This window comes from Manis pentadactyla, chromosome 3 (assembly GCF_030020395.1).
Source record: "Manis pentadactyla isolate mManPen7 chromosome 3, mManPen7.hap1, whole genome shotgun sequence".
NCBI classification, from domain to species: domain Eukaryota; kingdom Metazoa; phylum Chordata; class Mammalia; order Pholidota; family Manidae; genus Manis; species Manis pentadactyla.
Window position 1 is genome coordinate 114,493,024 of NC_080021.1, and position 24,596 is coordinate 114,517,619.

The window sequence follows — 24,596 nt, forward strand, 5'->3', positions numbered from 1 at the left end:
ATTTCATTCTGTTTTAGATTTCATAAGACATCTAAATTAGTTTCTCTATTTTATATACCTAGAAAGCATAGCCTATAGTCTGGCTATGTCGATGGGAGAAGGAGAAAGATAACTGCATCACTAACAACAAAGAAGATGCCATCTATTAAGTACCTAATTTGGGACAGGCCCTGTAATAAACTCTTTACATATACTTTTAGTTCATTTCATCCTCCAAACACTTCAGTGAGATATATTATCTCTTCTTATTCACATTTTGTAAATGAAAACACTGAGGCAACAAAAAGATTAAGGTATTTTCCAAGGACATTTAGGAATTATGTAATGAAGCTGGGACTGGAACTCTGGACCACTAAATCCAAATTCAGTATCATACCCAAGGCTGAAATATAGTGCTTCAATTTCATTTTTATTGCAAGTGTAACATAAATTTTCAGCTTACCAAAATCTGAATGACTTCCTCAGGCCTTCTGTCCTCAACTGATATCCCATTCACTTCCCTAAGCTCATCACCAACATGCATAAGACCTAAGAAATAGCAAGTTTGGTAAATTGGCAGTGTTAGCTCCAAAAGAAGTTGTACTTTGTGATGGTGTCCATATTTAAAGCACTGTTTGGTTGGTTCCTTAATAAATCAGGGGTTTGAGAAGGAGACCTTCATGCTTCACAGATTTCTGAATCTGTGCCTTTATAGAGCAGTGAATCAAAGACCGCGACATAACCATGCTGGCAAAGAAATGACAATGGCATCTTGGTATTTGTCTAGAAATGCAGATAATTTTCATCATATAAAAGAACTATTACTTTTTTAAGGCTGCACTCTTTAAGCAGTACTTTCCAAGTCAGAAACACTGAGGCAAGTTTTCATGTATCTTTGCAAGTTGATATAGACTAAGACCATGAAGTAGAGTGAGATATATCATTTATTTAAATCAGTTCTCATTTTTCAACCCAGAGCAGAGTATCTTTCTTGTTCAGATGTATTATATCAAGACTGCTAGCCTCTTAATTATACACTGGAACTATCACACATAAAATGCCACAGGACTTGTCACAAGCTCTTACCACTTCTGTCTGCGGCTCCTCCTCTCATGATTCGAGCCACAATGATTGCCCCAGTCTGTTCGTCTTTCTTAATGGTGGCTCCCTTTCAAGAAAAGAAAGAAAAAAAGCACTTCAGTGTAAATGTGTGGGAAGGGGGCCAGGAATACAGATAGTCACTTTTTGAAAAGAGTCAGCAGGTAAAGGATCTTCTACCATGCCTATCACCTAAGGTTTTCAACACAAGTTAAAGATTTTTGGAACCTCTCACCTCTTCGGCCCTACGGAAAGTACAATTATTTTCTTTCCATTATAATACCTTGTATTTGAATATTATTTGTTTTTACCCTTTACACTATTTCCTCATTTCATTTTAGTTTTATATTACCCCCATGAAGAAGGTAGATTATACAGAGAAGATTAAATGAATAGAAAATCATTATGTAAGTTAGAAAACTAAAACCCAGGTCATCTGACTTTTAGTTCAATGATCCTTCTACAACTATATTACTGTAAAGGAACTCAGCAATAATAAGGGAAGAGAAAAAAATGAAAGCCCCCAAATTAGTTATATTTCTTGCCTAAGGTTACAATAAACTAATGGAAGGAAAATCTCTCCAAGGTCTTCATGTACTAGAACTGTACCTAGTACAAATCAAACTAACATTCTGGCTTCAGGAAACAATTTCAAAAAGAATCCAGAAATTCTTCATTTATGGATGTTCAGAAGCTGAAGTATCTGAATGCTGCTTCATAAGAACATCAGGCACAAATGGTTATTTTGAACACTTTTTCATGACTTTCTTTCCAAGAAACTGGTGTTGGTTTAGAGAAGCCATTCTACATTGCACCACACAGCTAAAAAGATGCATGTTAAGTGGTGGCAGAATTCACCCCAAGAAAAAAGTGAAATTTTTCTCACATTTGTCAATAAACATTTTATATCATTAAAAGAAAACAGATATATAAGTAAAATTAGGAATCCATTTTTAATATTATATATGTCAGCTTTCAGGTACATATCTAATAACAATAAAATATCAGATAATTGAAGAATGATTTTGTGGCATTTTTCATCACCTATGTATGAATTCAAGGCCAAAGACTTGAATGACCAACTCCCCATGGTTATAAAAACCTTAGCTATAAAAACTTAGCCCCCACTTCCCAATTACTGGTATTTTCTTCTTTTGTTTCAACACAACTTATAGCCAAAATGACTAGAAATGTAATATTCTTAATACAATTAATTAGTGTGATTAGATGAACTTTCATAGCCCTTAACGATGTGTCTCAACTTCCTCACCAAAGTAACCTTATGGCAGAAGGTCCAGTAATCTAATTCAAAATTACTCTTCTTTTTTCTTTTTTGAGTGTTCTTCTCTCTGTATTCTTTCCTTTTTGTAAAAATTGAGGTAAAATTGGTATATAAATTTATGTAAGTTTCATGTGTACAACACTGTACTTTGACATCTATGTGCATAACAAAGCTACCATCTCTAAAAATGCAGTTACCACCCACCACCTACAATTGACTCCTTTTATCAATTTCACCAACCCCAACCCCTTTCCCTCTGGCAACCACCAATCTGGTCTCTGTATCTATAAGTGTCTCTGTTTTGTGTTGTTTGTTCATTTATTTTGTTTTGTTTTGTTTTAGATTCCACATGAGTGAAATCACTCATTAGCTGTGACCCTTTGGGTAAGTTGCTTCACGTTTTTAAATAGCAGTTTTCTAGTCTGTAAAAACAGAAAAATAATACCAACAATGAGGATTAAATACAATGTATGCAAAGTAGTTAACACCATGCCCAGCAACTATTGTACTATCAACTCAATTTCCTTTAAGAACATAGTGTCTTAGAATAAATGAACTGCAACACATTTAAAATCAACTGTTATATTATGAAACTTATTTTTCCTTTGAATGTAATTTCATAAAAATGTAGATATACTCTGTACTCATTTGCTATTGTTGTTGTAACACATGACCACAAATTAAGTGGCTTAAAACAACATAAATTTAGTATCTTAACAGTCTGGAGATAGGAAGGCCAAAATGGGTACTATGGGCTAAATCAAGGTGTTCCAAGGACTGTGTTCCTTCTAGAAGGACTAGGAGAGAATCTGGCCCTTACCTATTCCAGTTTCTAGAAATGTCTGGCTTTCTTGGGCTCACTGCCACATCACTGCAACCTCTGTTTTCCTCAGGATAGCTCCTTATTTCTTTCACTTTAATAAGACCCCTTGTGATTGCACTTGGGCCCACCAAATAATACCAGATAATCCCCTCATCTGAAGATCCCTCACCACTCATGAAAAGTCCCTTTTGCCATTTGAGGTAACATATTCACAAGTTCTGAAGATTTGGTCATTACATCATCAGGGCTGGTGAGTGGGGGCAGTATTCTGCCTACCCACAGATATCCCTCGATGTAATTCGACACTGCATAAATGTCTGGTGCTAAAATAAATGATCACATTTACATTTTGAAATACCAGACTCTTGATTAATTTCTCCCCATTACTTTAAATTAAATCAGCTTTCTAAAAAAGCCGTAAGCAATTTATTTTTAGTTGCATCATTTAATCTTAAATCAGCTATGACTGGTACACATTATGCTTTCTTTTTAAAATGCCAACACATCACATTTTAAAAATTGTTGCTGTTTATAACCAATAGAATGCCTCCCATTTCATTTAGCTTCATTTTCACTTTTCTAAGTCATATTTTTTTAGATGTGAATGTTCCATTTATCTTAAATTTTGTGGACATAGAAGAAGTGTATTTTAAAGAGATGAGTAAATGGTGTGGCTCCATCAGATCTGGCTTTATCATGATATCTGTTCATATATGAACACAAATTGTAGACCAAAACTCACCAGCGGTTCTCTATTTTTGACCAGACGGACGATTTTTACAGAATCTTCCTCATCGTCAATATCATCAGGCATAGGAGGCAATACAGGATCATAAGTCTTCTGAGCCACAGTGTCATGTACAGACAGCAAAGCCTATCAAAGTCAAAGGTTGGTAAGTATTGTTCAAATTTAAAACCCCAAACACATCAAATTGGTGTTACAATTTTGACATAACAATGGTAATCAGTAATCAGTCAACTACCTGAAAAGCAGCCTCTTATAAATGGCGTATATAAAACATAGCATGCCTTCTACATACAGCAGAAGGCAGCTCTACTAAGCTGCCATCCCCATCCCCAAAGCCATTAATGTATGGCAAGAAACAACACAAAAAGTCCTCTAACCTGTATGCTGTGGCTCACCCTTACAAGGATGGCCGCTAGACACAGGGGTGGGGGCTGGGGGTTGTTACTTTTGAAAGGAGGAGGAAATGAGGCTTTAGGTACACTGTCAGTGAGCCAGCAGGAGTCTAAGAATTTTTTTTCCCTACTGTTAGCAGAAAACAAAAAAAGAACTGATCAATATGACTGACTAGCTTTTGTTCATTTGTTGTTTTCTCACTTTAAAATTTTTTGTGTAATAGGTGGCTGATATGCATATAAAAGAATAAAGTAAAAGTATTTCTAGTCATGACTGTTATGGTGGTAAACCACAAAACACTTCACATTGTCATTATAGACCAAAGATGAGAAAAACACTACAACCTTGACATGTCACTGCTCATTATTTTAGGTGAGGGGGCTTAGGATTTTTAACTAACTTGTTTCCAAATCAACAACACTACGATCCATAAATTACCCTAGCCAGATGATGAGACTTCATCCTTGAACTAAATCTCTCCTCTGTGCTATACTCCCAACATCCAGCCCATCCATAACCTGTTAAAATCTACTTCCAAAATAGACTCTAAAGTTTATCTTCTCTCAGGTCTAGAGCAGAGGTTGGAAAACTACGTTACTTGCTTTTGTAAATGAAGTTTTACTGTAACACAGCCATGCTCATCCATTTATGTATTGTCTATGGCTGCTATCATGCTACAAGGGCAAATCTGAGTAGAAGCAACATACAGTTTTCACATAAAAAGTTGTTGGACCCCTGGTTTAGATAAATGATGTCATCATGTTTCACCTTAGACAACTGCAAGAGCCTCTAAATGGACCAACTACATTCACCTTTGGCCCATTTTCAAATCTGTGATTCACTGTGTAGGCAGCATGATTATTTTAAAACTTTAATTAAATCACTTAACTGACCTGCTAATATTAACTCTTCCAACCCTGCCCATTGACCTTGAGATGAAGATCAAACTCCGGAGCAGTTCCCAGTTTTGTGACCTCCCCCATTCTTGCCTTACACCGCTCTGTACCTCATTCAGCTTAAATAACGCTTTCTCACAGAGGCCAGGTCAAAACATCCAATAAGAAAGCAAATTCCTCATTATTTGACCTAATAGCACCTTCTTGCCTTCATGTATGCTCCCAGTTTATAACCATTATGGATTTCATGTTAATATCTGCTATCTACTTAAATAGAAACCCTATGATGGCAAAGAAGTGGTATCTATTTTTTAATGAAGCTTTTATATTGACCATTAACATATATACAAAGTAGTACACAGTTCACAAGCAGAGAACAATTAATTTTTAAAAATGAATATGCCCATGTAAGGCAGTCCAGTACAGAGAAGACAAGTAGTGACTCTGGCATCTTACTACGCTGATGGACAGTGACTGCAGTGGGGTGGGGGTGGGGGGACTTGATAATATGGGTGAATATAGTAACCACAGTGTTGCTCATGTGAAACCTTCATAAGAGTGTGTATCAGAGACACTTAAAAAAAAAAAAGTGAGTATTACCATGTAAACAACCCAAACAAGAAATACGTTAGCTGGGCTCCAGAACCCCCACATATGTCCTTTCTAGTCATCATGCCCTCCATTCCCCCACAGGTGATGGTTTTATTTCTATTTTAATATTACATAAACAGAACTGTGATGTTTGCCTTTTCCCTGATGTTAAGTTAGTGGGATTCACCCAAGTTGTTACTGGTTGCAGCAGCCACTCAGTGCCTTATACCCACTCTGATTTTCAGGGACATTTAGGTTATTTTTAGTTTGTGGCTACTGTAAATAGTACTGCTCTGAATATTTATCTTTTGATGCACACACACATAATTTGGGTTAAGTATATTTAAGAGTAGAGTGTCTGGGTCATAGGTTAGAAACATATTCAACATTAGTAGGTAGAGACAAAGTGGTTGTCCCAATTATAATCCCACTAACAGCTTGTGTGAGGTTCTAGTTGTATCAGATGATCCCCAACATTCAACATTATTAGTTTAAATTTGTCCATTCTGAGTGTGTAGCAGTATCTTTTTGTTGTTGAAATTTCATTTTTATTATAACTAATGGTATCTTTTGTGAGATGCCTGTTTAAGATCCTCAACATTTTTCTATTCCACCTGTCTTTTTCTTATTTATTTGTAAGAATTCTTTGTAATATACTGGACCTAGGTCTTTGTTGGCTACAAATATATTTTCCCATTTGGCACTGGATGCCCTTTCACTTTCTTATTAGTCGTTTTTGATCAACAGAGGTTCATAATTTTAATGAGTCCAATTAATGTTTTTTTCCTTTATGATTGGTACTTTTTGTATCTACTAAGAACTTCAAAGGGAAAGAATGAACAGCATTGTGCCAATGAAATATCTGAAGAGCAAATTTTTGACAACTGATCAGAGACAGTCTGAAGACTCAGGAAGCTCAATATATCCTTTAGGAATCAGGAACAATATGAAGAAACCCATGCTTAGATACATCATAGTAACACTACAGAATGCCAAATGCAGAGATAAGGTCCTAAAAATATCAGAAAGAGAAATATAGACAATCAGAAAGGGGAAAAAATGCTTCTTTCCAGCAGAAGTGTTGTTCAAGAATGAGGATGATAGCCAAGATGAAGTCAGTAGGGACCCACTGGAGAAACAAAAATAATAATAACTTTGAAAAGAATGATGAAACAATTGTTTTCAAAGACACTGAACATCAGATAACAAAAGACAGGGATCACTGAGAGAAACAAATGTGAGCCCTGATTGCCCCAGCTTATGGCCTAGAGGGAGTTTTGTGGCTGTGCCATAGGGAGAAGGTACCAGGCAGAACCCAGTGGTGTCCCCGGGTTGAGACAACAGATCTGGGAATCCAGGGAGGTCAAGGGGCTAAAGTTCTCAGGGGAGAATATGAGAGAGGAAAGAGCTGCCAGACACAGAGCTCTGGAGATCTGCAGGAAGTCCCCCTTGAGTCCTTAGCCAAGACATATACACAAAAAACTACCAGAAAGGATTAGAGCAGTGATTCTTAACTGAGGGTGATTTTACATCCCCCATCCCCCTACCCCCACCAGAAGTCCTTTGGCAATGTCTTGGGGACATTTTGGTTTTTCAGAACTTGGAAAATGTTACTGCCACCTAGTTCATTGAAGCCAGGGATGCTCCTAAATATCTGACAGCATATAGGACAACATGTACACACCAAACAACCATCCAGACCCAAAATGCTAATTCCAAGGATGAGAAACCCTGCATTACAGGGAGCAATGCCCAAAGCTTACAGAGGGCAGGATTAACTCCTGTTGCCACCAGTTAGAGCGGAAAAGTTCAGAATTTGCAGGGCATTGAGAAGAATCAACAGAGGGGCATTATCGCAACAGTGGGAAATAATCGGCAACTAAACACTGCTAAGAAATCGCCTAACAAAACTTAAAAGCAAGCCTCTGAAGGATCAAAGTGTTTCCAACTAACTTAAGTGTGTAAGAGAAAAAAACTCAATAATATTGTCTATAGAATATAAAAATATCTAGCATCAAAGTAAAACTCATAATTACTGGCTGTCAATCAAAAATTACCAGGCATATAAAGAAAGCAGAAAATATTACTTATAATGAAGAAAAATATAAAGCCATGAACTCAATCCTGAAAATTACATAAATGATAGTTATACAGAACCAAATTACAGATAGGTCACAGAAAAGGAAATTAAACGTTATTACTGTAAATGTTACTCAAAATGTTCAAAAAACTAGAGGAAAGACTGAACTTGAGACTTTCAATATATAAAAAAAGATTCAAAGTTCTGAAGATAAGAGGTATATTGTATGGAATAAAATAAAAGTACACTGAATGAGATTAACACCTGTAGACAAAGCAATATAAACTATCTAAAATGAAACACAAAGAGAAAATATAGTGGAATAATTATGACAGAACATTATTGAGTCATGGAACAACTTCAGTGGCCTAATATACATACCTAACTGGCATACCCAAAGAAAGGAGAGGAGCTAAAAAATTCTGAAGAAATATGGCAGAAAATATTCTAAATCTGATGGGGAAAAAAACATGTTAAAAAGCTCAATGTATCCAAACACAGGACATGTAAAAGAAATTATACCAAATTAATTAATGTCAGTAAGAAAGAGAAAATATTAAAATCAGCCAAAGAAAAAAGCACTTTACATACAAAAGAAAAAAGATAAGAATGACAACACACTTCCCAAAGTGAAAAGTGAGCCACAAGACAACGGAACAACATCTTTAAAATACTCAAAGGAAACTACTGTCAACCTAACATTATATAGCCAGCAAAAATATATTTTGGAAATGAAGGAATATTGAAGACTTCTTAAAGACATTCAGTCTCTAAAGAAATTCATCACCAGTAGACTTTCATTACAAAAACATTATAAGACATCCTCAGAAAGCAGAAATGACAGCAGTTGGGAATATGGATCTATAAGGAGGAATAAAGGACACCATACTGTCCTTTTTCTGGGCATCTAGGGTAACTATCTTGCACATATTAATAACAGAGATAGCTAATGAACATATTTTAAATAAAGTGATTATTATAGTTGATAGACAATATTAAGAACAAGTTACATATTTTTCCTTCTTAGCTCTGTATTCATTTCCATGTTTGGATTCCAAAATAGGCTTTTAAAATTTATAGATATCAAGTTAATTATTTCCAATAGCATTTTGCTTTACAAACATTTTTGGTTAGCAACATTTTTATTTTGGACAACTAAAAGTAACTTTGTATTCCATTTTACTGTTTTAACTGCAATATACAGATTTTCCTTTCAAAAGGCAATACCTAAATGGAAATTGTATTTCCATATGCCATAACCACCAATCACAAATGATGGGTTTACCTGTTGCTCAGAAGAATCTGCAGGAAATTGAACACTATGCCTTGTAACTCATCAGGCTCACAAGCTCTCAATGCCTTGGACCCCCTGGAGTCAATTCTATGTTCTAAGTATCTGTCAGGTCCACAGAATTAAGTGTCTAACTCATAAGAATGAATAACACTGATTTATTCCTCCAGAAGGAAGGCTAACTTTTCATTTTAGCATGCTTTAATGAACTCTCATCCATTTTGCATGCTCAGGCAATGAGTAATTTCTGGTAACTGAATGTTTTGGAAAGCTGAAAAATTACCACAAATCTTTTTATTTTATTGCCTTTTAAAAATCTACCAAATTTTCCCTGACTTCCTAAATTATAACACCATGTTCTAGAGATGATGTCACTTGACTGCTTTATCAAAAATGAGCCACTGAATGATGACTTACATAGGGCAATTTGCCTGCAATGTAGCAAGCAATTTGATACCTAGGAGTAGTTCTTATTTATTAAGGACTCTCTTTGCTTCCCCTAGGAACAAAGTTTCTGTCGAGAAAAACATCCCTTCATCAGTGCCCTTAAAATGTTACCAACATTACTGCTCTTGCCCATTCCATCATGCAGAAAATTTTCATATTCTATTGTATCTATTTAATCCTTTTACTACTCACTACCGCTTCCCTTTTCTCATCTATTTCTTTTATATGTCATTATTTTTCCTGGATTTTAAGATTTGAACTATAAGACTAGATTTTGCAGACATTACTGAATAATAAGAATAACTGTGCTTTGCTTGCTTTTCTTTTGTATATAACAATTGACCAATTCATTCAAAGATTTAAAGATTGGGTGTAATCTTTAAATCGGCAACAAGTTTTACAGGAAAAGTGTTGGCATGTATTCTAGTAGTGATCAACTAACAAAATTAAAAAAGAACATTGATTGAAAAAGACTTTCAAGGACATAGGGAAAAAAGGAGGTTCTCATGCATGACTCCAGGCACTGTACATTGAAAGAACCTGTTCATATTATTGCTAAGGACAAACTAGCAATAGCTATCAAAATTTTAAATTTATAAATATTTTACACAACAATTTATTGACCCAATAAAATTCTGTAATGTACAAGAAATCTGCATTATAGTGTTGTTTAAATAGCAGAAAAGCAGAAACAGAAATGCCTACCTGTAAGGTATAAGTTAATTAGATAATTATGTTGCTCCAAAGAAAGCCCACAAAACACCAAAATATTAAAAGTCCACAAAACAAAACTAAAAGACAGTAAGTAGTGCATTCTATTATCCTATTTATAATGGAAAAAATGTATATGTAATATTTCTGTATATAAAAAGGAATGAAAGATAATACAGTCAATTAAAAGAAATTACCCCTAAAAGATATATGAACATGTGGTTTAGAGAATAAAAAGTCATTATTATGGAATGATACTCATCTTCACTAATAAACCAATAGACTGGGGATTCTACTTTTGTTTGAATTAAAAATACAGTTACAAATTGTCAAAATTTTTTTAATTTTAAGTCTTTATCAAGTCATTTTAAAAAAATTAAAGTTAAATAGGCTATCACACCATATTATAGACAAATATAAATTGTTTATGTAAATGATTCCTTCCTACCTCATTTATGGATTTTTTTCACTATTGCTGTATGTGTGTACGTGTGTCTGTCCATCTGTCTCTGAGGTTGTGAATGCTCCTTCTCTATCCCATGATTTATGGTTCAATGTTTTACAGTAAAATCTTTCATCTATTTGGAATTCATTCTAGTGGTTGGGAGGAGGGGTGTCTGTCTTAATCTTTCCCAAACCAGTTGTCTTAACACTGTATTGAAGTTAAATCCAATTCCACCCATCCCCCACATCCCTCATATGGGCCACAATCATGTTTCACCTGAATTATTTCTACAGGCTCCCAACTGGCCTCCCATTCAGTACTCCTTCCATCCCACCCTCCCTCAACCCACAGAAAGTGTTCTGTATACTGCATAGAGTGACCGTATCACTTTCCTGCATTTAAATCCCTTCAATGGCTTTCCAGTGTTTTTAGGATGAAATCCTAACTTTTTAATAAGCTAACAATTAGGGCAGCCATATATTTTATCACATAAATAAGGAAACAAGTGAAATGGACAGGGAGGCTAATGCCAACTACAATATCACATGTCTAGAATTCTACCCACTTCCTACACATTATTTCCTGAACATTCATCTTTCATGCTGATTTCTTACCCACTCTCTAGTCACACTGCTGTACCAATATGAAAAATAAAGAAAACTGCTCATCTAAAACATTTTCACCATAATACAGCTTAAGTCATCACTTAAACAGTGTTATCCAATGGTGCTGCAAAACATCACCTAAAACGGTAACTCTCTCTTGAGTTAAAACTAGTATCCTTCCCATATAATCTCATCATTAGCGATTTTTTAATTAAAGTATCATTGATATACAATCTTAGGAAGGTTTCACATGAACAACATTGTGGTTTCAACATTCACCCTCTTTATCAGTCCCCCTCACCCCCCAACCCCATTACAGTCACTGTCCATCAGCACACTAAGATGTTATAGAGTCATTACTTGTCTTCTCCATGCTAAACTGCCTTCCCTGTGGCCCACCTATACTGTGAGTGCTAATTATAATGCCCCTTGATACCCTTCTCCCTCCCCACCCACCCTCCCCAACCCCTTCCCCCTTTGGTAACCTCCCTAGTCCCTTCTGGGAGTCTGGGAGTCTGCTGCTGTTTTGTTCCTTTTGTTTTGTTTTGTTGTTATACTCCACAAATAAGTGAAGTCATTTGGTACTTGTCTTTCTCCATCTGGCTTATTTCACTGAGCATAATACCCTCTGGCTCCATCCATGTTGTTGCAAATTGCACGATTTGTTTTCTTCTTATGGCTGAATAATATTCCAAAGTGTATATGTACGACATTTTCTTTATCCATTCATCTATTGATGGACACTTAGGTTGATTCCATATCTTGGCTACTGTAAATAGTATCAGCGATTTCATTTCAAATACTCTTGAAAAGAACACCAAAGTCATATTTTTGTTCTTTTTGTTGGAAACATTCCTCTTCAGTTTCTATACTCAAACCTAGAAAACCCTCTCAGAGTTGTTTAACAAGCTTCTCATAGCTAACTTTGCCATACTCTGGTTAATATTAACTTCTCATGTGCAGACTAAGACAATGAAATTTTCAGGCTGTTCTTTAGTTACTGATCTCCTCTGAGCTCTTAACCTTTCAATGCACATTGTCTTTAGTTATCAAGCAACTATTCTACTTTAATCTGATCCTTATTCTTTAGAACTACAATTTAACCAATCTCCTCTATATCTACAAGTCAATTATTACCACATTACTAACCATAGTCCATTTACTCTTTACAGCAATACATTCATGTACTTATATTTACTTATAGGAATTAGAACTACAGTCCATGCATGTTTTCACTTCATCTTTTATTTCACATCATCTTTCTTTTTTGAATATCAATTTAAGACCATATATAGCATAGTTCCAAAGGATATTTCTCAAGGAAGGTAGGAACCAGTTTTGGCATCTAGGAGGAAATTTTCATGCCACAGTCTCTAAATCCTTAACAGAAATCATCATATAAGATAACTGATTCTTTTAATTACATGATTATATAATTCAGACATGTAATTTTGACTCATGGAACAATATTTTACAGACAATTATAGTAGCATCAAGTCCAAAATATACAGATAATAGGATTTAGTGCATTGATGACCCTAGAATAACAAAATTTCAAAATACCTTCAAAAGGTAGTTCTTACCTTTTCCTTCCAAGTGTAACACCTTTGGAGGAAAAACAAGTGATACACTTGGAAGGAAAAGGTAAGAACTATAATCTGCCTACCAGTATTTACTGGCATTTTACAATGGGAAACTGCTCTGCTCTGTGAAAGGTAGGATATATTAAAACTTGAATCAGAACAGGAACAGAGATGGGTAGGAAGCAGGGGAAGTGGAAAGCTGAAATGATCATATAGACAAATAGATACAGTTGTGAAATACATTAGAATGCCATTAACAAGCCAAGTGAAGCAACACTGTATCTGCCACCTTAAATTCCAAGCTTCCCAATTAAAGTATTTTGTAGTTTGTCACACTATCATCAAAAAGTTGAACTCTTTTTTGCCTACTTGGATTTAGGCTATTAAAATGTGTGCACTGTTTGAAAATACATTTACTTGAAAATTGATGTTTGAAACAAAATTCATCTGTAGTCTCAGAAAGTGGCCTTTTTGGAACATATTCATTACATGTCCTCACCTTCACATTGGGTTTTGACAGTAGTTTCAACAGCTCTCTGATCTCACTGTTCAATGGCTTGTTCTGAAGCTCTTCAGCCAGCTGCAAAGGAGATCACATGGACACAAAAACCAGTTAGCATAGCAACAGCATTGTGTAGTGTGGTGCGTGACAACTGAGAATCTATCTTGCTACTTTCCAGAGACTAAGGAGAAGTCAGCAAGAGAGAAAGCAAACTATCAATCACTGCTCTTCTTTTTAGACTCCTGGTAGCCCAGTTCCCAGTCCAGGCTCTCAGCTGAGGACAGCTCCAGGAAGCATTACCAGCCAGATCACCTCTGATTTACTACAATGAGGGCAAATCCCAGCATCTCATCTAAGGAATGGTCTTCTGCAAGCAGATAAAGGACCATTTGTAAAAAGGACTGTATCAAGGTTTGACATTATTTTAAAAAAAAAAAGAAGAAGAAGAAGAAAAAACCTCTGAATGAGGTGATGAAATCTACAGCGTTTCCAAAAACTCACAGTGCTTGCTGTTTAGAGCTGGAGTAAAAGAACTAGAATGCTTCTAATAGAGCACATGGTCTGAAACTCTTATTATGTTTACCTACACAGACTAAGAAGTCTGTTAATTATAAGCCAGTTTAATCATAAAATGACTTATAATAGGTTGACAACTACTCTGGTAACAAAAAGTGCTGACTTTACTACAATGACCAAGAATCCCCATTTGCTGTTTCTGGCTAAAGAAACGGTTGGAACTTTGAACCTGCCTCATATTCTTAAGAGATGCTTCTTTCAAAATTTCGATTCAATTTTAGGCTAGGAAGGATCATATAATTTTCATAAGAAGCAAGGCTCAAATAGAAAAAAAGATTAGAATTATGAAATATGTAGTTCAGGATTCCAAATATGACATACATACGTTTTCATTTAAAAACCCTTCTTGAAACATTACATGAAATTTCCACTTTTCCTATGACTTCTACCAATCTAAAAATAATTGTTTACACAAAAGGACTTTTCTAAGAGTATAATATATACACAAAAAATACAATCACTTAAAATTAGTATATTCATTGATTGTATTTCAAAAAAGCTTTCACTTTTTCAAGGTAACATTTTTACTAATTTTTGACTGACAAAAGTTGAAAAAGACTGCACTCCATTTAATGTGTAATTACATATATGATATAAAAAATAAAATATGTATCTTTTAAAAAATATATTAAAAATATTTGAATATGTTGCTCCGGTGCATTACAAAATGCTACACTTTATCGTATTTGCATCATAGTCTCCAATTTTTCTAAAAAGCAAATTGTTATAATATGACTGGACCCCAATTACTTTATAAGTATTTCCCCAAACCCTCAACAGTCACTGTTTTAAAGCTGGTTTTTAGAACTTTCAAGTGGCAAATGCAGCTTACTAGTAGAACTCTATTTATAGAACTCAATATATACACATATATATTTGGTTCAGTAATGCAGAGGTAAGCTTCCTCATAAAACATATATATTGAAACATCATTGTAATTTGTAATCTATCTCTGTAGATAAAAATGGAGGGGAAATTCCTTGGGGACCAGACCAAAAGCACAAAACTTGTAGATTTACTACATATACTTGATTTTCTAAATTAAAATAAAACATACATATCAAAGAACACCACCTCTGAAGAAGGCCAATTTTTGTTTTTATTATACATACGACCATGATGAAGACTGGACTACAAGTCTGTTTATCATAACAAAGTAAAAAATTAAACAGCCACAAAAGGCTACAGGCTATCACTACAAAGAGCCTTCACACTAAACCTGCTTCTCGTCTGCTTGGGACCCTTTATAGTTTATCCAGGTGTGCTCAATTCATCCGAGTCCGAAAGTTAACATTAAGAAACAGAAATGAGTTTCCTTCCTCAGATTTAAAATAAAATTATAGCTACAGGAAATTAACTACTCCATCAATGCCAACTGCTTTTAAAATTTATTTTTTGATTATGAAAGTAATTTGGAAAGGTCTAATCTCAGTAAATCATTGCTGTGCCTTATAAACCATTTTACAAACAATCCTGTCCTTTTGTGTATTTCATCGGCCTCACTCCTATAGCATCGGTCATATTTTAGGGCTGTCTGCAGTAGAGCTCTCATTTGTCTTTATTTCTCCAAAGCATTCCTCTTGCCTGTGATTTTGTCAGAACCCTAACAGCTGACAGCTTCTCTCTCCTCATGAAGTTACAGCCCCAAATTTCTATTACGTCGTAACCAAGGCAGAACAAGAGGGTATCTCCAAGCAACATTTTTTGAACAGTAAAGTGAATGGAAATCAACATTCTATCAGCCTAAACTCAGCGATGACAGGACCCCGAAACAGCGGCAGCCTCTCGGGGTTTCCGCTCCCAGGATCACACGCGTCCGCGCCAGGCTGAGCCCCGCAGAAGCCCGCCAGGCAGACGCGTGCCCGCGAGCGCAGGAGGGCGCACTTACGTCATCGGCCAGGACTGCCGCGCCGGGGAGGACGGGCCTGGGGTTCTGCTTCTCATAGTTGTGCAGCTTCTCATGAATCTGCGAGACAAGCAAGCGCGTCTAAGTCACCTGCTGGCGAACAACCGGAGACATTTAAATATTTTCATCATTATAGAGAAACTTGACTTGTTGAACCTTATAAACAAAAAGTATGTTTCTGTAAACCTACAGATGACAAATGTGTGTATAGTTCCATCTATTCCATGACTTCAAATGGAAAGAAAAAATCATTATCAAATCACATAAAAGCTAAACCTTTGTTTTTCCTCCCAAATAATCATGTTAGTTTCATAAAATCTATCATTTCTGAAACATAGTGCTGCAATACTTCAAGTATCAGTTGTAGTTTATATTCTTGCTGAAAACAGAAATTATGATTGAAGCAAAGTGGTAAACTGGCAGCCACATTCTGACAGTTTGCTATGTAATACCCAAGAGTGAACTTGCAGACAACACACCGACGGGACTCCAGGAACGCCTCCCAGAGAATACTGTTCCTTTGACTTACTACTCTGTTTTGTCAAATGGTCAACTTCCCCCTATATTCAAATTTCTAAGAAACAATGGGATTTCTTACAACTAGAGACATTTCTCATGCTATTTATCTTAAAAAATAATTTTCCATATTGTGAAACAAGTAAAATTATACTAATAAAAATAAGTTATATTCATTTATACAAATAGATCAATAAAAAATAAATTAAAAATAATTTGGTCCTTTGTTTCCCATCATTACCTCACACACATGAAGGCAAGAATATATTTGCATGCATTTTAAAACAAACTGAGTTGCTTAAAAAATCACATACTATACGTGAGAAAAGAAAGAGGCTTTGGAGAATACAAAACTATCAGCACTTAAGTTTAATCTATTTCACCTCTTCTATAGGAACTTAAAATTTTATACTTGGCAGTTACTTTAGCCTCTTCTTATTTGTAGCTGAAGAAACTGAAACCCCCCTTACATATGAAAGACAATTGCATCTCAGAATTTCCTCCTTTTAATCTAGGAATATACTCTTTAATTATACTCAAGGTAACCCAACTCGCTTGTAAAAAGTCTGGAAGATGGATTTTATTTTGATTAGCCAGATGCTATTGCTAAGAAAAGATTCTGTTACCTTGTTGGCAAACTGGTACATAATGCAAAGAAAGCATCAGGGAAAGAATTTTAACACTTATGGTATTACCAGAAAGACCTGGGCAACATTTGTACTTCCTATTTTGGAACCTTCTAACATTTATTACGTTAGCATAATAAACAAATTTTCAAGCATAAAGGCAAACAGATACACAGGAGTTGAACAACTTGCTGTGGTCCCACAGATAGTAAGCAGCAGAGCTGGGATTTAAAACTCAACGCCATCTGGCCCTGAGACAGAACTCTTATTAATCACTCCACTTGTCTGCCTCTCAGACCAACATCTCATCTGTGTTTTTCACTGACCTCATTCCCCGCAGCAAGCACGGAACAGAAAGAAGGCTGCATACATAATACTAGCAGCTGTTTTCAATGACTACAGGGTTACTGATGGTTCCTCTCTATCCTTCCCACTTATTTTTTCTTCCCATGGTTCCTAATTTTTCTAGATTAATTTATAATACTCTGATTATGACCTAGAATTACATGCCCCAAATACATTATTTCTCCACTTAATTTGCTTCTTCTGAGTGTCCTCAAAAAATAAACAGCTCCTTTACCCACACAACCTGCTCTAGATCTTCACCCAAGTGATGTAAGAGTCCACCCTACCTTGCCCAGCCCTGGACTTTGTACTGTATCAAGAATTTTTAAATGTTCTTCTGTAATTTCCAAATACTGGCAACCCCATGATGATGTGTTTTTATCTAGTATATAATTTAAACAATTACATTGGTAGGAAAGTAAAAATGATTCTAAATAATTTTGAGTTGTTTGCTATTTCCAAGAATATTGACAAAAATTCTGATTTTCATTAGTATTTATAATACCAGGGAAGAAAATTAAAAACAAAAGTGATTTTAAAATTCTAATATAATAAACAAGTAACATGTATAGACTTCACCTCAAGGCTGTCCCACAGAACTTTCTGGGATAGGGAAAATGTTCTATTATCTGCTTGTCCAATAGTTACCAGCCACACGTGGCTGTTAAGCACTTGAATTGTAGCTTGAGGAACTGAATTCTTTAATTTTAATTAACTAAAATTTAAATACCCACATGAGACTAGAGGTTTTCATCTGGATAACATGGCATAGCTTTATATTGAATACTCTGTGAATTGCCTTTACACCACAGGAAAATTCACTCTGATACAGTTTGGCAAATTTCCCTGAGTAGTAACATTTTGGAATCCAATAGACAAATATATATCAAAGATCAGGCCTAACTGCAATAAGGCAAATAAGACAAATATTACTAAATATGTGTAACAAAATTTGCAAGATCTCATTTATTTTAAACATTTCCCTTCGTAGAGTCAACTATGTAATAAAAGTGTGCTTCATATTTTTCTCTCCTGAACAGTAAGACAGCAGCCAAAGTGGAAAGAAAGGAGTTTGGAGTTAAAGGAGCCTGGAGAGAAAGGGAGACTAGGATTATTAATTTCATATGATAGAAAAATAATGCAGTTATTCAGAAGTAAGATCCTAAAAAAGAATGGCACACTAAAGTATTTAAAATACAATATTGAGAAAAAATGACATTTCAAAAAATGTGTATACATTTATGCTCTATTAAATAGTGCATATGTGTATGTCCATAAGGGTTTGTTTTCTATAAATACATTTATAGTCAGAAAAAGTTAGTTAAAATAAAAATCATTTCTATATGCAACCAGTTCCTATACAATAAGCTATAATTAACTTTTATTTAGACATATCTTGAAAATAAATGTTTAATTTTTATAAGGGAATCTGGTGCCAATAATCTAATTTTAGTACACATACAGTAGAAATTGTTTTCAGTGAAGCTTCAATAACGAAAGTATAAATAAAGCTTCACTAGTGTCAATGGAATCATTTCTTCTAAACCTCTCCATGGTGAGTAGACATAAACTGAAACCCCAATTGTGGTTAGCTGAATGACATGGAATGAACTGTAGATATAAAATCCTTCCGTGACTACTATTACGAGCATTAAAAAGCACTGAAAACTTAACTGCTCAAAAGTTTGAATCTTTGCTATGTTAACAGTACCCAATCCAGACTGGCATGTGTGTGCAGACCACACACACACACACACACCCCTCCTCTATTTAAAACAGGGGAGAAGGGAATTCTGAGTATTATAAGACCCATGGCACAAGAAGAGCTGGGAATTACATGCTATGTTGTGAGCAGATAAAAAAATCAAAGTACTGTAATGGCTAAGATCCTCCTTGAAAGTTAATAAGCATCATCTTTCTCCAAAAGAAAAAAAAAAACAGTGGCTCAAGAGAAAAAAGGAACGCAAAGAGAAGGAGAAACTGAAAACGAAACAGAGCAGAGACAACACGCTACCCATCTTCCTCTGCAATTTTACGCCACTGATCTCTCTTGGTTGATTTTCTTAAAAAAAAAAAATTATTAATAAGACTGATGAGAGCTGACATTGTCTTATTCCTGCCTCTACTGTGACAAATTTCAGCTATACTGCCATAGATATATATTACCATGTGAAACCAGTATCCATGTATTCTAAATGTACCAAGAATGTTTAAAGGAATGTTCAATTTAACGAAGTGTTTTTCAGCATACACATTTTCCTATTTGACCAGTTAATGTAGTGAATTCTATTTATAGATTTCTAAATACTGGCCCAGCTTTGCATTCCCACAATGAACCTCACTTGGCTATGGTATATTTTTCTTTTAATGGGCTGTGGAATTCCATTGGCTAATATTTTATTTGGAATTTCTGCATCAACATTTATAACAGAGTGGCAGGGTTTTTTCTAGTCCTATCTTTATTGGCTCTTGGTATCATTGTTATGCTCAATTCATTATTTTAAAACGATGGAAACTTTCTATGTTTTTATACGCCCTGAAAACATCTAAATACTGCTGGGATATATCTTCCTTAAATATTGGATGGCATTCCCCTGAGAAACCAGCTGGCTCTGATACACTCTGGAGGGTCGCTTTATCCCCCAACTTTATTTCTTCTGATTGGTTTTATGGTAATTTCTCCATCTGCGTTTTTCTCTCTCTTCTCATGTCAGTTGAAAAAAAATACTATTTCCTAGAACTTACTCATTTTTATCTGGCTTTAAAAAATTATCTGAATCTACTTAAGCAAAATAGTCTCTTAGGAAGTCTTTGAATTTCCTCTACTACATATGTGTTTCTTAATTACCATTTCTTACTTGTTGTATTTGTGCTTTCTCTATGTTTGCCCTTCATGAGTTAAATGGCACGGATTTTGCTATATTTTCAAAGAACTGCTTTTTAGATTAGTTTTGCCATTTTTGTTTTCTTTGCATAATAAACTCTTAACTCACACCCACAAGGAGCTCTAACTCAATCCTTTCTTCTTCATGTAACCCAGCCCTACATAACACTCAGGTCATATGTATCATACAAATTATTGGCAAACAGAAGAAAAGGGAAACTATTTGGAATTTTATTCATTCCTAAATTATAGACTAAAATAAACACCCACTCCAGGAGATGCTCAGAGTCAATTTGGAAGAAAAATAAGGCAAGAGTGTAAGTGATCTAAACTTTCTACTCAGAAAGGTGATGTGGGAAAGAAAAAAGGGGACATACATCATATGAAAGGACAACTGTAGTTGACTTATTTAAGCAAGTTAAAGTATTTGTCCCTCTTTCATTCACTGTTCCTTAGTTGAGCTGAAAAGGAACAGATTTTTGTCAATTTAATTTTTGCCATTACAGTTGACCCTTAAACAACACAGAAGTTAGGGGTGCTGACCCTTTACACAGTTAAAACACCCATATATAACTTTTATCTCCTCCCAAAACGTAAACTGTTAATACCCTACTATTAACTGGAAGCCCTACCATTAATGTAAACAGTGATTCACACATGTTTTGTATATTTTATGTATTATACAATGTATTCTCACAATAGAGTAAGCTAGAGAGGAGAAAATGTTTTCCAAATTGTCCCAAATCTCCAAAAAAGTTTCCAACATATTTATTGAAAAATCCACACATAAGTGGACCTATGCAATTCAAACCTATGCTGTTCAGGAGTCACCTGTGCTTTAGCACTCACTCGAAGAGGACGTGATCTAGGGCAGGCACATTCAGACCACCTGGGCTACTAGCGGCATTAAGACCATAAAGGAATAGCTATCTAGTCAATATAAAATCAGAAATGAAATTATGTGCTTTCCTCTCCCACTTTTCATCTTTACTTCCCATTCCTCTGTTGTTTCTAATGATAAGGAAAGCCAGAATTCTTTTCATGGGGTCATTTTCATTTTAGTCATTGAATATAACATTCCATTCTTCAACTTTTAAACTTTTGAAATGTTTTAATTATTGATGTTCCATTTTTATACACTTAAAATTATTTTAAAAATAAAGAAAATATGATAAACTGCTTACTGAGCATAGAAATTAAAGAGATGCTAACCTGGTATATTTGCTTCAGATATCTTACGAAGTAAATCACAGGAGATATGGCTAAAGAGTCATTCTCCCATCCTTTTCTCCTCCAAGAAAAAAACATTATGCTGAAACTTCTGGCTATATTCCTGCACACTTTTTCATACTTTTAAACATATATGCTATTATTTTTAAATGTATATAAATGGCACTGTTTCCTTGACAACTAGATTTTTTCATTCAATACTGCACTAAGATATCTAGGTTGATACATGTGGATCTAGTTCATTCATTTTAAAAGTTGAATAATATTCCATCATGTTAATTAACCATAGTTTACAGATCCATTTTTTTAACTGAGAAACACCACAGCTATTTCTGCTACTGAATATCCTTTCACACGACTCCTTCATGCATGGTAGTAGACTTCTCGAGGTGTTTCCTGTGTCCCCATATCCTTGCTAACACTTGGTTTTATCAGACATTTTACCAACCAAGTGGGCATGTAATGGCATCACCCTTTTTTGTGTATCTTCTCCAGTGTATGAACTTGTGTTTTCGTAATAGTTTCAGAGGTAGGCAGCTGCTCCCCAGCCTGAGCTCTCCCCTTTGCTGAACTGAACTGTAGCAAGAAAGCAGCTGCCCGGTGAAGAGCTACATTCCTGTCCTGTCCCCCTGCTCCCCTGCCCTGCAGTTAGGTTAATACACCTGATCGGTTGTCAAGCAGGAAATGGAAGTGTAAGTTCTAAGTGCTACTTCCAGGCTGAGGCCTCTTAAGACATCAGAATGCTTCTTCCATACTCTCTTCCACCGCTGCCTGCAGACTCTGACAAGGCCTTAAGAGGCAGCAAAACCACCTGATGGAAGGAGCCTGGGTCTCCAAAATATCTGATAGAGGAGAGCAGCATGTCAATCTGGCATATCCCTCTAAATGATTACTGAGTGGGGAAACAAAATCCTATTGCACCCAAACTGTTACATTTTGGGGACTATATGTCAGTTGTTTATGTACCTTAAATGCTACAGTAGCCCTAGGCAAATAGAAGTTATTTTAACATAACCAAATATACCTAGTTTTTTCCTTAGGGTTATGTACTGTTTTTCTTAAGAAAACATTCCCTATCCTAACATTATTTTTCCTGTAACTTCTTTAAAGTTTTACAGTTTTACTTTGCATACTAAACTCTTAACTCACACTCACAAGGAGCTCTAACTTAATCTTTTTCCAAAAGGATAGCATCATTTAATCCTTTCCCACTGATGTGTAATATTCATTATTTATCAAACTCCACATACAAGTACCTATATCTGAACTCTCTATTCTGTTCCTTGATTTGTACTGTATTTTTATCTACACTCTTACATTTAGTAAGGCAAAACTTCTTAGTCCTTTATTCTTCTAAAAGGCTTTTCGGGTCAGCTTGCTAGCTACCCACACTCTGAAAAACCAATGTGGCATGTCAACCTCATTCTCTCTCTGCATTCTGGTAATTTCCTGGTATCTATCTACCAATTCACTTTGCTCTCTTAAACTATATCTAATCTCTGAGGAACCTATCCACAGAGGTTTTTGGTTTTTTTTTTTAATGACTCTATTTTCATTATTGCAGTTCAAATTGGTTCTTTTTACAAACCTTTCTGTTCTCCCTTGCACCTCATTTCTTTCTTCTTGTGATTGAAACCTTCTTTCACAGTGAATATAATTTTAAACATTTTGTAGGCTATATGATTGTTTTATTATATAGAGTGCTTAGATCAATCTTGCTATTTGTGGTGCCTCCAGACTATAGCTGAGAGTCAACTTTTCTCAAATGTTTTGTAATTTGGGCTGTTAGCAAATCCTCAGTGGGTGTCATATGATAGAGTCCTAGGTTGATGGTATTTATCATTTCAGAAATACAGTCAACCCTTGAACAATATGGATTTGAACTGTGCAGGTCCACTCACATACCGATTTTTTTCATAAAGATACTGTGAAAATTTTTTGGAGATATGCAATAATTTGAAAAAACGTTCTTTTCTATAGCTTAATTTATTGAAAGAACATAACATGTAACATACACAAATGTGTTAATCAATTGTTTATGTTATTGGTATTATGTTATCAACAATAGGCTACCAGCAGTTAAGGTGTGGGGAAGTCAGAAGTTATACAAAGATTTTTGACTGTGCAGAGGTCAGTGTCCTGAACCCCCACATGATTCAAGGGTCAATGGTACTTTTCATTTGCTTCTGATGGGTGTCTTTGATCCATCACTGGCCACTCTGTCAATTTCACAGTTCAGGACTCGTGGACTTTGTGGTTAAAAACTCAAACTCCTTGCCATGGACCAACCAGATCACGGTTATAAATTCTTAAACTAGATTTTCTTCTTTTCCTATATAATTCCAGGAAGAGACAGAACAGATTCTCTGCCATTTCCCTAGAAAGATAGTTGGAATTTTTCCCTTCTCGTTCCCTAACAGAGTATCCCTGGAAAAGTAGCCATTTTATGTGTACGTCTCAGTACCAACGCCCCACCTTTACTTAGTCTAAACGTCAGAAGAGTGACCCACCCCCACTTCTGGCCAATCCTTCCAACGTAATCTATCCTTAGTTACAACCTAAGCTTTAAGCAGTTTCTAGTACAGCATTCAGTTTACTCTTCATTTCTGAAACAAGTGATCTTCCCTTTCTTTCTTACAAGCTTAGTAATTCATTTAAAAGACTGTTTGCAATTATGCACCCAGAATTTCTAGGTATTATTGTCAGAAGTAGAAAGCTGGGTTGATTTTTTAATGTAAATTAATTCTGACTTCTAAGAGCATTATCAAGTTTCCATGTGAAAACATTATTTTTTTTAAAAAAGTGAGAAAAATCACTTTTTACTTCCAGGAGGAGAGTCTATGTACCTTTATATTTGAGCTTTCCTGAGTTATTATGTTCATTTGCCTTGTGAGATCCATTCTGATGCTTTTTTCTCAGTTGGAAATAACAGTTCATCTAATTTGGAATTACTCTCTCAGGGTTAACACAGAGATTTTTACAATACTTTTGTCTTTAGACCCTCCTCTGTATAATACAGAGTTTATGAGCATAGAGTGC

The 24,596-nt window shown here is 35.3% G+C and overlaps 1 protein-coding gene across 5 annotated transcripts in view; it reads right to left on the minus strand.

Annotated features, from left to right (window-relative positions):
• The window catches only part of MPP7 (MAGUK p55 scaffold protein 7), a 253,490-nt gene that overhangs the window by 69,064 nt on the left and 159,830 nt on the right, over nt 1–24,596 (minus strand). For 4 of the 5 annotated variants that reach the window (XM_057498334.1, XM_057498336.1, XM_057498333.1 and 1 more), the window contains 5 exons: nt 15,939–16,016; nt 13,472–13,552; nt 3,925–4,056; nt 1,066–1,147; nt 443–528 (listed from right to left, as the gene is read on the minus strand). In XM_057498334.1, coding sequence (XP_057354317.1) covers nt 443–528; nt 1,066–1,147; nt 3,925–4,056; nt 13,472–13,552; nt 15,939–16,016 — 459 coding nt within the window. The remainder of the gene's footprint in view (nt 1–442; nt 529–1,065; nt 1,148–3,924; nt 4,057–13,471; nt 13,553–15,938; nt 16,017–24,596) is intronic. The other variant, XM_057498337.1, reaches the window with a different exon arrangement.